The 15,299-nt window shown below is 42.7% G+C and overlaps 2 protein-coding genes across 8 annotated transcripts in view; both read left to right on the top strand.

Annotated features, from left to right (window-relative positions):
- arhgap27 (Rho GTPase activating protein 27) overlaps positions 1–8,497 on the top strand; it is a 50,929-nt gene extending 42,432 nt beyond the window's left edge. For all 7 annotated transcript variants that reach the window (XM_062525930.1, XM_062525927.1, XM_062525932.1 and 4 more), the window contains 7 exons: positions 969–1,074; positions 1,782–1,916; positions 3,523–3,621; positions 3,883–3,960; positions 4,341–4,469; positions 6,030–6,135; positions 6,449–8,497. In XM_062525930.1, coding sequence (XP_062381914.1) covers positions 969–1,074; positions 1,782–1,916; positions 3,523–3,621; positions 3,883–3,960; positions 4,341–4,469; positions 6,030–6,135; positions 6,449–6,626 — 831 coding nt within the window. In that variant the 3' untranslated portion in view covers positions 6,627–8,497. The remainder of the gene's footprint in view (positions 1–968; positions 1,075–1,781; positions 1,917–3,522; positions 3,622–3,882; positions 3,961–4,340; positions 4,470–6,029; positions 6,136–6,448) is intronic.
- A 1,906-nt stretch (positions 8,498–10,403) lies between these two features.
- Positions 10,404–13,095, top strand: LOC134069829 (interferon a3-like). The gene is made up of 3 exons (XM_062525941.1): positions 10,404–10,502; positions 12,661–12,738; positions 12,945–13,095. Exons 1-3 carry the CDS (start codon positions 10,407–10,409, stop codon positions 13,032–13,034), a joined length of 264 nt encoding a protein of 87 aa, XP_062381925.1. The 5' UTR covers positions 10,404–10,406; the 3' UTR covers positions 13,035–13,095.
- The last annotated feature ends 2,204 nt before the right edge of the window (positions 13,096–15,299 follow it).

A 15,299-nucleotide genomic window follows, 5' to 3' on the forward strand; every position in this document is an offset into this window, starting at 1 on the left:
ATAGGCTTAATTTGGCCTGAGTATAGCCCGTATCTGATATCCCTGATTTGGCCTGAGAATAGCCCATATCTGATATCCCTGATTTGGCCTGAGAATAGCCCTGATCTGATATCCCTGATTTGGCCTGAGAATAGCCCTGATCTGATATCCCTGATTTGGCCTAAGAATAGCTCTGATCTGATATCCCTGATTTGGCCTGAGTATAGCCCTGGTCTGGCCTTACTGTAGTACTGATCTAGCCTGGACTTGACCTTAGTGTAGTAATTTTCCAGTAGCCTTAATTGAGTATAGCCCTGATCTGGACCTGACTTGGTCTGAGTATAGACCTGATCTGGCCCTGATTTGACCTGAGTATAGCCCTGATTTGGCCTTAATATAAACGTGATCTGGCCTTAGAATAGCTCTAGAATGGCCCAGTCGGCTCCTGTCTGAGCGGGCAGGCTAAAGCCAGTGTTTGGACAGTGCAACTAGGAAAAGGTTTCAAATAGCTGGAGGAGATGACGGCCACCATGAAGAGCGTATTTGGTATTTGCTATGGAAACAGTGACACTCCAGTCTGTGCCACACAAATGTCACAAACAGTTTTATGAACCTTTGCATGAGCTGACATGAGGTGTCATTTGGCCATCAGTATGCCAAGTGCATGAAAATGAGCGGCCAATAGTAACTCTTCAAAGTTTCTGTCATTAGCGGCCATAAGATGCTTCCTGTCATTAGCGGCCATAAGATGCTTCCTGTTCTCCTCATGTAAAATTTAGATGTCTCTGTATTTCCCTGTGTGTGTGTGTGTGTGTGTGTGTGTGTGTGTGTGTGTGTGTGTGTGTGTGTGTGTGTGTGTGTGTGTGTGTGTGTGTGTGTGTGTGTGTGTGTGTGTGTGTGTGTGTGTGTGTGTGTGTGTGTGTGTGTGTGTGTGTGTGTGTGTGTGTGTGTGTGTGTGTGTGTGTGTGTGTGTGTGTGTGTGTGTGTAGGAACAGGATCAGCAACAGCATCACTCAGAGGAAGAGGACGATGTGTATGAGAAAATGCCAGGTGTTGATGACCGGCCACTCAGTGGCCAGGAAAAGAAACGTGTCGGTTAGTGTTACAGTGGACTGGCCTGCCACCTAGTGGTCAATATAAGTGTAGCAGGTTCTGTGTAATCACTTCATTTTCAAACCACCCCCAGCCATGTTAGGAGGTGCTTTCTCTCTCTCTCTCTCTCTCTCTCTCTCTCTCTCTCTCTCTCTCTCTCTCTCTCTCTCTCTCTCTCACACACACACACACACACACACACACACACACACACACACACACACACACACACACACACACACACACACACACACACACACACACACACACACTACCTCACACTACCAACACAACCTATAGCTTAGTTCTACACAGATGCATCTATTTAGTGACCAATGACCTAGTTCAGCGGTTCTCAAACTTTGTTTCCTGCATACCACCTTCTACATCCTGACTCGGCTCGCGTACCCCCACCATCTGACATATTAAAAAGTACCGCATTCTATTGACACAACTAGCCTAGGCCTACTAATTGAAACCATTGGCAAGGCTACAGTGAGACATATCTATGTACAGTGCAATATAAAATCAGTCTGTGCGATGGATGATTTACCAACGAGTCATGTTTTAAGACCTTCGTGATCTTTGCAGACCTCTGTGTCAGTCAGTCAGTCAGTCAGTCAGTCATCCCCCGGCCCCAGACAGGAAGCAGTGGTGATTAACTGTGTGGTGTTGGGATTCTGGCAACCCTCTCTTGTTGTCTCTCTCAGGTTCCAAGCAGAATTCCACCAGCTCCACCAGCTCCACCTCGGAGGCGGACCAGAAGAAGGTCCGCACCAAACTGCGCAAGTTTCTCCTCAAAAGGCCCACACTACAGTCAGTCAAGGAGAAGGGCTACATCCGAGGTGGGTAGAGAGCGCCCTCCTCAGGTTAACCCAAAAAATGGCAGCGGTTAATTGACTGATTGATTGATTGTTTGATTGATTGAGTGACTGACTGATTGATAGGTTGATTGGTTGATTGACTGATTAGTTCCTAGGTACATTGATTGGTTGGTTGATTGATTGATTGATTGGGTGATTGATTGGTTGCTTGGTTGATTGATTGATTTGTTAGTTGATTGATTCATTGATTTATTGATTCTAATGCGGAAATTGCAATGTTGCAGCAGCATGTCATCTTCTGACTGATTGATTGTTTGATTGATTGATTGATTGAGTGAGTGACTGACTGATTGATAGGTTGATTGGTTGATTGACTGATTAGTTCCTAGGTACATTGATTGGTTGGTTGATTGATTGATTGATTGATTGATTGATTGATTGGGTGATTGATTGGTTGCTTGGTTGATTGATTGATTTGTCAGTTGATTGATTCATTGATTGATTGATTATTGATTATAATGTGGAAATTGTGCAGCAGCATGTCATCTTCTGACTGATTGATTGTTTGATTGATTGATTGATTTGATTTGCCTTACTGATCCCCATGGGGAAATTGCTTGAAATGTGCTAACACACATAACTTTCAAGTTATGAAGAGTGCTGTTTTTATTATCATAACTTACTTGACAGACAAATGTCAACCTAGGCAGAAACATCCTGGGAACTAAGGAACAAATGTGTGAATTATTTTGTAGAGTTTAACCCTAGTTGTAGCCTTAGAGCTGATGAACAGTAGCCTGACTCTCGCCAGACCCTTGTAGTTCCGCCATGCTCCACCAGAGGCTGAGCTACACACAAGGGTCTGGACGCGAGGGCAATCCAAACCCCTGCCAGTGATCAAAAAATGAGCAACCAATCAGGAGCGCCGAAGCGAGTGTTTGATTCAAATAACAATGGCGGCACGCAGCGAGGAGTCTTGTGCTGACATTGATTCTGCTATTTCAACCGTTTTGTCGAATCTATCGAGTATTCATTCTTTAAAAGATTAACAGAGAATAGTTTTGAAGACATTTATTGGTGGCAAGGATGTTTTTACTCTTCTTCCGACCGAGTTTGGCAAGAGCTTGAAGAAGCCTAGCACGTCACTCAAGATAACAGGCAAGTGGTTTATCAAATCACATGCGAGGATGTTTTACAACGACCCGCCTTCATAAATACATCTCCTATTGAGAAGTCCCAGATCCTTGTGTGAAGCAGACAGCGAACTACAGGATCTGGCGAAAGTCAGGTTAGATGAACAGACCAACACCCAATCATGCAGGATCACAGACAAATGCATTGAAGTGTTAGCTGTTCTTTTGGAGTTATTGTTTCTTTTTAATAATCATTTATTTCATTGTGTTTACAAAACAACTACAGGAGTCAGGAATGAATCTGCCCTGCATAAGTCTAGGGAAAATGCCAGCTGTTGTTTTTGGGGTTGATTTTATGACAATGATTTTTTAGTGATAATAAAACAAGTTCTTCTCTGTTCAGATGATTCAGATGAATGTGATCGTTGAGAGCTAATGTTGATGCTTTGAGGTTTTGAGTTTGATTGCGTTTGATTGACTGTGTTGTCCTCCAGAGAACGTGTTCGGCTGTCACCTGGCTACCCTGTGCGACCAGGAGAGGTCCACCGTGCCCAGCTTTGTGGAGAAGTGCATACGGACTGTGGAGGAGAGAGGTACGTGAACACAACCCAAACCTATTATGTCATTTCCCAACTATTAGCCGCACATTTTGCGAAAATTTCTTCAGCAATGAGGTTAATAAACAGAGGCAGTTAACATGGTATTAATCGGGTTTTGTTTCTTTTTAACTTGCATGAAACACTGTCCTCCGGCTTATACACAATGCAGCTAAATTACTGTATACACACACATACACACACATACTGTATACTCTCACACACACACTTATTCTTTGTTTTTTTTTTCGAAAACAGGTTTGGGGATGGATGGGATCTACAGGGTCAGCGGGAACCTGGCCACCATTCAGAAGCTGCGCTACAAAGCCGACCACGGTAACATTACCTTACTGCTATGGCTACTCTACTGATGGACAAAGCTTCAGGACGTTTATTCAGGGCCTGTTCAACATGGTCAGAACAAGTGAGGGACATAAAACAAATGCTTTTAATGACAGGAAAGTGGAGAATGACAGGAAGTGAATGGGAGAGGCTCATAAAGGCTGCCTTGTATCACCCAGATGGGTGCTACGCCTTATTGGTGCTTAGTAAGGTTCCCCCTTCACTATGAAGAACTTTGAGAGCCTTGAAAAGCGCTTCATAAGTGTGATGTGTTGTCATTGTGTCGTTGCCTCTTCAGCATTGACATTTGACATGAAGAGAAGACTTGAGTGGATGCGAAATCTGACTAAAAGTGTGTGTTTCCCTGTCGACAGAGGACATTGACTTTGAGGAGTGCCACTGGGACATTCACGTGGTCACGGGGGCACTGAAGCTCTTCTTCAGGGAGCTACAAGAGCCTCTCTTCCCATACAGCCACTTCAATAACTTCATCGCTGGCATCAGTGAGTGGATACAGCCTCCAATTCTGTGTGTGTGTGTGTGTGTGTGTGTGTGCTTGTTTGTTTGTGTTAACAAGAGATACAGTGTGTGTTTGTGTTAGAAAGAGACACAGTGTATGTTTGTTTGTGTGTGTGTGTGTGTGTGTGTGTGTGTGTGTGTGTCTGGGAGGGTATATGGATGCCTTTCAAAGACCATGCTTTTGCTCCTTGTCAATTACAGTATATAGATCAGTAGTTTGAGTCTTGGCCGCTTGCCGACACATCAGAAGATATTCAGGGTTCTATATGCGTCATCTTTATTTTCAGATCGAATGACTCAAATGAGTTCTTAGCACTTCTCTGACCCCCTAAAACACCCACAAGAATGAGATTCTAGGTGGAGACACTTTCACACACAGACAGGCTGATACCTGGCCCAACTCGTGGGCGTGGCCCCTACTCGTGAGCTCTCACACCTCCCAACACAATGCCCTGTTCCCGACCATAACCGCTGTGAATCATAGTGCTCTAAGGGCTTTTTTAAACCGATGATTGCACTGTTGTAGTAGCAAGCAGTCACACGTTTTAGCTCCTCTAGGTTTCCCACTTAGCTCTCTCTAAATGGTCCCTTTGATCTCTATCTCACGGTGTGCTGAATTTGCAAATACTACACCTGGTACCTGTGTTAGTTTTGATACTGAAACAGTCGTAACCCTAAAGGTGTGAAAAGTGTTGTCTGATAGAAGCAGTGTTTTGTGTAGGCCTACGTGATTATTGCCCTTCGGATGTTTGTTTATTTATCAAAAATAAGACAAGAATATACCGTATTTTCCCAACTATTAGCCGCAGCTTATACATTGATTTTGCAACATTTTTTCAGCTATGAGGTTAATACACAGGGTCAGCTAATATGGTATTAATATGGTTTTGTTTCTTTTAACTTGATTAACTATCCTGCAGCTTATACACAATGCAGCTAATACCCAGGAAATGACTGTAATGGAAGTAACGTATGATTCATAACTTATTCAGGGAACATTCACACGAGACTGGACCATTTGGTCCAGACCCAAGTCCATTTGGACCGATGGTTTGGTGGTTCATGCTACGGTTTGGTTTGTGAACATAGTCTACTGAATCCGGGTGCGTACCCGGGTCCATTAGAAAACAGTGGTCAGGGATACGATTTGTTAGAACTCCGATGCAGTTTGTGTGCCTGTTTTTGTATCTGTTCCAAAACCAGGAAATTAAAAAAAAAGGCAGTTGCCAAGCGATATTGGTAAATAGAAGCTAGTGTTTATGACATAGACGGACCTGGTTCTGCAAACAAAAATGTAATGTGAACCGCGACCAGCTGGGTCAGAACTAGGAGTGAGTAATCGCACTCGGGTACGGCCCAGTTGAACGGACCCAGTGTGAACGGCAACCTTAATATCCTCCATATTTTGTCCATTTGTTCCCTAACTTGGTTTTGGTTACGACGAATACACATGAGAAAGTCATTGAGGTGAATGTGTGCATGCGTAAGGAAGAACTTGGCTACTGAGAGTTGGCGTTCAGTGTCTTGACTCTTGTTTCCTGCAGAGATCCAAGACTACCACGAGAAGAAGTCCTACATGTGTGAGCTGATCCGATCCCTCCCTCCTGCCAACCACGATACCATGGAGATGCTTTTTAGGCATTTACGCAAGTACGCACCTCTGATTATAACCATGCAAGTGTATAAAACCCCTCTGATCATAACCATGGTGTTTTGTCCAAACATCTCTGGTCATGCGAGTCTCTTTATTCTGAGTATGATAATGATTTTCGGCCATTTTGCTCTCTTGATCTTTCTCTCTTTTCTCTCTTCTCACTTTTGTATGTCTTCGTGTCTCTACTCTTGTCAATGTCTCATTATTTCTCTTTCTTTCTTTCCTTTTTCTTGTCTCTGTGTCCTTTGTCTTCTTTCTGTTTCTGTCTCTCCTCCTCTCCCTCTTTCCTCCTCCCTCTCTCTCTCTCAGGGTGATCGAGCACGGCGAGGAGAACCGCATGTCAGTGCAGAACGTGGCCATCGTTTTCGGCCCCACGCTCCTGAAGCCAGAGATGGAGTCGGCCAACATCACCATGTTCATGGTGTTCCAGAACCAGATCGTCGAGTTTGTCCTCAACGAGTTCGACACCCTCTTCTATTCAGGATGACCACCCTTGCCACCGCCACTCAATCCTCAATCCCCCCCCACCTCCCTCGGCCTTCACCTCACTGTATTCAGTCAGCTCTATGTATATGGTCTTTGGTATTATTTGCCCTCAATGGTGCCTTCCAGGCAGCACTACCTTCAAGGCACTACTCCCCTCAGGTTAGGGGTAGGATGAGGGTTGAAGGGGTTAGGGTTAGGAATAGGGTAAAAGTAGTGCCTTTTAGGCTGTGCTGCCTGGAAGGTGCCATTGGGGGCAAAAAACACCATATTTGCCCTCAATGGTGCCTTCCAGGCAGCACTACCTTCAAGGCACTACTCCCCTCAGGTTAGGGGTAGGATGAGGGTTAAGGGGGTTAGGAATAGGGTAAAGGTAGTGCCTTTTAGGCTGTGCTGCCTGGAAGGTGCCATTGGGGGCAAAAAACACCATTGAGCATGTATAACACCCACCGATCACACTCACACAGCGTAAACAACACAAATCTCACATTGTGGGCAACCAGAAGGAAGGCAGGGCTAATAGCTACAGTACGAACTCTGAGCTCTCTCTAAGAATGTCAACTATGAGCTCCTAGACTTGTCATCTCCACTCTCAGCTCTAGTGGGTGTACTGACAAGGCGACAAGGCTTTGCAGATTTTTTTTTTCTTGTTCTTTATGCCCTCATTCTGACCACATCCGTGGCAGCTGCATGTTAGCTGCGTTACCTGTCCGTTTTGTAGCTCATGTTAACAGGTGAGAGGGTGCACACTGCCTGCGTGTCACCAACGTCTCAGGTGCGGCTCGAGCCGCGTTGAAAAAGCGTACGTGCTAGAAATAGGACCGGCGCCTATTTTTCACGCGACACTCAAGTGTGTTGAAAGCGCTTCCATTCAAAAGAGACGGTGAAGAGATGTTTTAATACTGCTGACTGGCTACAGCAGCGTCGCATCAGAGACGTTTCTGGTATGAATGCACACATAAAACGTGACGCAGCAGCCACATAACAGACACACAATACACGCCACATTTGGGACTGAATGAGGCCTAATGTGAAGAGATTTTTGCCAGGGGGATTATTGCTTACAAAACATTCAGCTATCTAAAGGCATCAACGTTTAGTATGAGAGTTCACATTCAGTTTGTCAATAGGGGACTTCACTGAGAACATTGAACATCATAGCAAAGGTCAAAAGTCATATGATACCAATGTCAGCACAAATCTCTCTCAATGAAGTACACATGTTGTCCATTCAGGCAGTTGATGTGTTTGTGTTTGTCTTGTAGCTAATAACTTGACTCGTGTATGTGTGTCCTCTTACAATAGGTCCACCCTGTTATTGGTTCCTTTCAGCAGTTCCAGGTGTTTAGTGATCTGTGTCTGACATTGTTGACCCATTCATAGTTTATAGACTTCATCTGGATGACAGATAGTCCATTGCATCTGCCGATAATTTAGGAACTTGTCAAGTTATTTATGTTTTAGATGGTTTTTAAAATGGTCTTCCCGAAAAATGTGTTTTTACTGTAACATAGAGGTGTACAGAGTGAGCTGCTACTACCATAGCCTTGCCTGTAATGGCAAACGCCACAGGCACAGTTATCCAGTCGCCATTTTAAGCCACCATTTTCTTTTTTTACATGGAGGCGCAAGATTTTAGAGCCGTAACAATTTGCTGCATTCTGCTATGCAGTGAGACCAGAATATAGATTTATAATGAAGAGAAACTATGAATATAGCTGTTATTTGTAAGCATTAATATTATGTAAAGACATTCCAGTTATGAGTTAATGAAAAGATTTGCCACTGTAAATATATAGTAGAATGGCATATTTATGCTGTAAAATACTCAGAAGAGCAAGGTATTTGCTTAAATAAAAGCTGGTTTACACTTCATACTGTTGTTGTTATCCTTTTTTTTGTTAGCCCTCAATTCTACTGGTATTTTACATGCTATTCTTCAACATTTCCAATAACACCTTTAAAGATAGTTTGGTTTGTATAAAAACGTCCATATTAAAATAATAATAATAATAATAATGATGATAATAATAATAATAAAAACCCTTCAGAATGTAACAGGTGTCTAACATGTCAATTCATGTGAAGGTTTGGGTTGTTAAAGTAGTGCTATGAAAGTGAAAGTTCAAGGGCTACCATCAAGCAAATCTGTTTTATGGGTGGTGAATGTTACAAATATATGAGTTATAATCTTCTTTGTACAGTCTAGTTATGGTGCAGTAGCAGGTGTCCTACCCTGCAATTGAAATATTGTCGCTACTGAAATAACGACCAATGTGAAATACCATACCGCGATTTGTCACCTTTCTTTTTCTCCCTTTTTGGCTACGCCCCATCACCTGGATTCGCCGCCACTGATAGGCCCACGGTGTTGTATTGCAAGCAGCGTATCGAAAGCGCACATGGCATGCTATTCGTCATTAGTCTGACAACTGTCATAAGATAGCATTGAGGTTTCTCCAAGGAGTTCCTCCGTTCTGACCTGTGGTTAAACTCTTTCACGATTAATTCCTAATAATTTTACGAAGTAAAATGCAACCAAACCATCAGACCATCCCCGAATACGATGTTGAATTACAAACTAACATGCATTAGCCTACTGTCATTTCAGAGGGTATTTGGCACAGTAGCCAACATTATGCACATAGGCTTAAACGACGTAAATAGTCGGATAATAAGCATAGTAGGCCTATGCATACTTATTGGTGAGTTTAAATGGTAATGGCGACTGCCTGCCAAAAAGTATCTAAATGGTTCGAAATAATTGTTGCTGGTAGCCTTATATCATCAGCTCACATAAGATGGCAAAAGGAGTGAGTCTAAATCCATTTATTTAACTTCCTAATTGATTACGTGTTTGAAATGATTAATGTTGTTCATCAATACAATAAACCTACATGCATTCAGGCTATCCCATTATTGAGGGCGAACACACTGACGTTCCAAAAACCGAGCAGCGCGGGGAAGCCCGTGCGGAGGCGGCTCCTCACCTGTGTGAAGGTGCGGCCAGAAAGTGATTATGAATCGGTTTACATTCGGTTTACAGTTTTACATTCGAAATATTCCATATAAAATACCAACACAAACACAGATCATGGCAGTGCAATTCAGTAGAACACAACCTGAAGTAGTCTGTCTAAGCATAGCCTACTCTTTCAATAGGCCTACGCAACTGTGCCGGTTACAAAGCTTACTCAATATTATCAAAATGAAGGCGTTCTTCGGTGTGTGTACTTTTTTGGTGCTTATGCTGGATGTGACCCAAGGTTGTCCATGGATGCAGCATAAATTCTCGCAGTATAGCCAAACATGTTTGACTTTGCTGGAACAGATGGTGAGTATCTTATTTTTTCAAACACTTCTGTTTACTCCTGTGATTTAATATAATTTGGTGCGTGTTTTACTGAGAGCAAAATCACGTCTTTATATTCAATATTTCATTCAAATTCTATGATTTTACAGGGTGGAAAAATGGTTGAGCACAATGTGGGGGTCCATTTTCCTAATGGCCTGTATAGAATTGCAAGGAAGTCGCAGAGGGTACGTAAAAACCTAAGCAACAAACAAACAAACAAACACACACACACTTTTCATCAATGGCAACTGAACACTTGTCTTTTTATAGGCTACTTATACATGACATTCTTGTATATTCCTGTTGAATTCTGGGATGGTTGTCACATCACTGATGTTTGCATGCCTTTCTTGACGCCTCCTGTTGCCCCCACAGCCTGAGCAGATCATCTGGTTCATAGCCCAGGTGCTGGACGAGGTGTCCCTGCTGATGGACCGGAATGTGACCGCTGAGGCCTGGGACCAGAAGAAGCTGAAGGACTTCATGAGCACCCTGGACACACAACTGGTGGCAACTCAGTCATGTGTGAGTAGCCTACAACTGAATAACCTGTGTTCTGTACAGCATATGCTGTATAGGGCTGTTTGATTTTGCCCAAAAATAAAATCCCAACTTTCCTCTCTTAGAGTGTTCGATTACGATTATTTTGTGAAATGACAAAAGGCAAAGAAATGATTTCAAAATGCTGTTTTTACTGAACATTTTGCAAATAATTTCCCCATTTGGATTCAAGTGTAGCCTAAACCTTGCTCTTATTAAATACAAAATCCCTCAAGGGATTAATATTAAGAACAATTATTGAACTTTTGCCGTCTGGCTTTTCTTGTAGGCCTCATGTAAACAAAAGACCTCCGTTTTTAGTTAAAGTGAAAAATCGACTTTACATTTTTGACAACGTCCTAAATACATAATCGAGATTACGATTTAAAATCGATTAATCGAACAAGCTAATATGTAAGGGATAACGGCCGACGAGGTGACCGGTTCGATGGAAATAATGGCTAGGTGGAGGTCTAGAACTCCGGCGACGTGCGAAGCACGGAGACGGAGTTACCTCCGCCGTGCCATTATTTCCATCGAACCGGTCGACCTCGAAGGCCGTTATCCCGCTTATCTCCCGTTTGTATTCATAACCTGTATATTTAGAACATAGTTTTATTCCACCGTTGCGTCCGTTAACATCGCTAAAACTGTCTTGACTGTGGGACTACTTTCTGCCACATATCAACTTTCTACTTGCAGGACAAAACTGCCGTTACTAGTTCTAAATGGATGGTTGCTATGGCCAAAAGCCAGTCGTTAGTTCTAAATGGCTGGTTGCTACGGCCAAAAGCCAGTCGTTAGTTCTATCTCTCACGTTGTCAAGCGGGCATATCCCAGTATTCTGATTAACTTTAACTTTGAAAGATCGCTACTTTTATAGCCTACATGGCATCCAACTAGCTACAATCCACCTCCGTCATATGCTACAATGTTACTATGGTTCTGCACGTCTGTATTTCAGCTTGGATGCAACGTGACAGTTCATTTAAACTTCGCAACGAGTTTGGCGAATTAATATTCAAGTGTGATACGGGAACTACTTCAAAGGTAGCAGGTTATACGAAGTTAATGGCCACCCCATCAGCCAATCAGAGAAGAGAATTCCATTGTTGAGGGAGATAAGCTGTCATAATGAGCATCTATTCTAATATGCTATGCTGTGAACAACACCATTGTTATTGTAGTGACTGAACACTAGAAGGCATATTGGTACAGAAACATGATGTCTTAGCAGCTTTTGAGCGGTGCCCTTAAAGGTCAAAGATGAAACAATGTAACTAGCAGTTGTGGACTGGCGCTTGTCCACATTGTACTCAACTGGAGGCAACTCAGCCGTGTTTGAGTACTAACTTAATAGCTCTAGGTGGTCAGTAGCTTATGGCACGGCCCCAGAGCATCTATATTCTGAACATCCAAGAGATAAAGAGACAGACTATAAAAAGACAAACATTGTAGAACAGTGAAAGTCATGTGTTACTGTATATCATGACCATCTGTGCAATACATATCAATGTTGTTGATTGTACACTTTTCATATTTGTTCACAAAGAATCAGCTTTTAAATTTAGGACCATTTTTTTGGTAGCCTGACGAGCAAGATCAAGATGTAGGGTCTGGGAACTCACCGTAGTCATGGCTCAATCGGAGGGGTGGGATAAACAATTGTCTTTCAAATTCCATCTCCGCAATAGGATAATGCTAAATGAATCATCTTCTTGTTTTCAAGTAGCAGGCTGCGTAACCTTCCCTCTCCACGCAATAGGATAACGCTAAATGAATGATCTGCTTGTTTTCAAATAGCAGGATGCGTTACCGTCGCAACTTCTGATCGCATGTCACTCACCATTATGTTAAGCCTGCCCACCGACTTTATACACGTTGTGATTGGATTGCTTGATTTTCCAGCTCTCAGCTCCTAAGCTCTATGGATCGTGCCTAGACTGCCCCGCCAGCCAAATTACATTTGCTGCCGCTAGGGGCGTCTAGATTTCTAGGCTATTTTTTGGGGTAAATAAGATGATATAGCTGTGGCTGGGGTGGGAAAAGTTCAGATCAAATAGCCTATATGGGAATGGGATTGTGTCATTTGGTCCATTGTAATAATGATCCCAAACTGACCTCATGAACTCCTCTTCTTCAGGTTGTTTCTAAGAATAAAGAGACTGAGAGACTGCATCTGTACTTTGAGGATCTGAGAAATGTAACACTGGGGACAATGGTGAGCTGTGGTTTTCTTTTGTGTTGTCACAAACACATAGTCACACATACATACACAAACAGATCCCTCCCCCCCCCCCCCCCCCCCCCCCCCCCACACACACACACACACACAGACAAAGACATACACATACACACACACAGAGACAAAGCTATGTACACACACAGAGAAATATTGATGCCTTGTGTTGTGATGTGTGATTTCAGGAGAACAAGACCAAGGCCTCGGAGTTGATTAGGAAGGAGGTTCACCACCACCTGACGAAGGTCGACCTTCTGGCCAGCACACGCCTCTAAACACCAAACCCTGCCACAGCTACAGCCAATGGGACTGAGGATGCAGTGCACCAGGACTAGTGTAGTCTGAATTGAATGTACTCTTAATGTATTTTTGGATATTCCGCTTAAAATTATTGTAAAATGGTCAAGGTTTAAAAAGTGTTACAATTATCTATTTATCAGCATGATGATGTGAAAGTTGTTGTTTGTTTGACAATACCATTCAATGTGTTTATTGATCAGAATTATCCATTTATTTCAGTTTTATTTATGTGTTTATTTATTTATTGCTCACTGCAGCAGTGCAAACAATTGATACAGATTCTGCAATGAGTTATGAAAGCTGTCCATTTTATATGAGGTGTTAAATATTACATTTATTCAGTGTTAACATAATTTATTCTCAAGACTGATGAAGGTTTATTAAATGTTTTACTTATTTTATATCAAAATGTGCAATTTATTTATTTATCTATATATTTGTATATTTTAATAAAAAGCTTTGTTTCATGTAAACTGTTTTGTGCTACTTGTTCTTGTTCTCAGCCTCAGGGAGACTCTGTGGCCCAGCTGGCTACACCCATACTCATGTCCAGGGGTTAGAGTCTGACCCGGGCAGAGGTGGAAAACTCATGTATTGGTTCTACCTGTGCACTTAACACAGGTGATCTCACCAATTATAGCTGCTACCTGGCTGTAGAGTTATGCCAATTGGAATCAGCTGTTAAATGATTTTTACACCTCTGGACCCGGGTCATTTTCTGAACCATGCCCCCATCTCTTTCCCCCACTCGCTTCCTGTCAATTGGATTAAAGGTGTGAAGCACACGACTTAATGATATTTTATTAGCTTTCACTGGTGGTGAGTCTGGAATTCTATCAGATGTTCTGGGAAATCTGTCATGCTGCTGCCACCTACTGGTAAAATAATGTAGAAACAAGCAGCAGCAGCATCAACTGTGCATATTCAAGGTTCAAGGATCAAAGAATGTGTTTTTACTGTAACATAGAGGTGTACAGAGTGAGCTGCTACTACTATAGCCTTGCCAGTGATGGCAAACGCCAGTGGCACAGTTATCCAGTTGCCATTTTATGCCACCATTTTTTTTTTTTTTTTACATGGGGGCACAAGATTTTAGAGCTGTAACAAACTGCTGTATTCTGCAATGCGGTGAGACCAGAATATTAATATAAAAAATGTTATGGATCATGTAGATAATACTATCTATCTTATCTAGGCCTATCTATCTATCTATCTATTTATCCATCTATCTTTCTAGGCCTATGTATCTATCTATCTTTCTATTCATTTTTATTACCTCTGCAAAGGAGGTTATGTTTTCATCTGGGTATGTTTGTTTATCTGTCTGTCTGTCTGTCTGTTCGCAAGATAACTCAAAAAGTTACGGATGGATTTCGATGAAAGGTCTGAAATGACCCAAGGAAGAAACAATTACATTTTGGGAGTGATCCGTATCACCGTCTGGATACAGGAGGCGGTTATGCTTTTAGGCCGTTTTGCCTTTATTATTATAGTACGGTGAAGAGGTAGACAGGAAACAAGTGGGAGAGAGCAATGGGGTGGGATCGGGAGATGACCGCAGGTTGGATTCGAACCTGGGTCCCCGTGGGCACTCAGGCCCGTATATGGTACGAGCGCTGTAGCCTGCTGCGCCAGAGCGCCCCCAAGGGACGATTTTTAAAGCCTTTAGCACAGGTTTAATGCAGGTAGACATTGTATTGAAGTGAAGAAATGAATAGAGAACGTTCTACCTGCTCTGATAGCCTATACACGCATCTGTACGTAAATATAGGCTACTCAGTAGGCCTAGGTCTAGTGAAGGAAAACTTGCTTTATTTGTTATTAAAATATGACGACGATTGGCCTTCTTTTCCTTCTCAAGGTTTTTATTAACACAATTTTCAATTATTCCAGGGAGAAACCTAGGCTGGATACCAGACTTTACAGAGAGCCTAGACCGGCCTAGACCCTGCCTTTATGACGTTGGGCCTTTGCCCTAATTGGCTTTTACATCCTTGACGTATGTGCTGGCGTTTAGATGCCTCTTCATATCCACAAGACCCTGTTTTGTCACATGGTCAAGTCTAGACTACGGGTAGAAAGTGTCCAACTTCATAGCAGCGTTTGTATCCAAGACCCTGCTGTCACCGGCAGATCTCGCTGCTGCAAGAGGTCAGTTGGGGTTGAACTTGAAGGTGCCAATTGACGTACAGTATGTTAACAGCAGGAGACACGATAACGATAGGCTTGCAGGTTGCAAC

The sequence above is a fragment of the Sardina pilchardus genome, chromosome 22 (genome assembly GCF_963854185.1).
Source record: "Sardina pilchardus chromosome 22, fSarPil1.1, whole genome shotgun sequence".
Lineage (NCBI taxonomy): Eukaryota > Metazoa > Chordata > Actinopteri > Clupeiformes > Clupeidae > Sardina > Sardina pilchardus.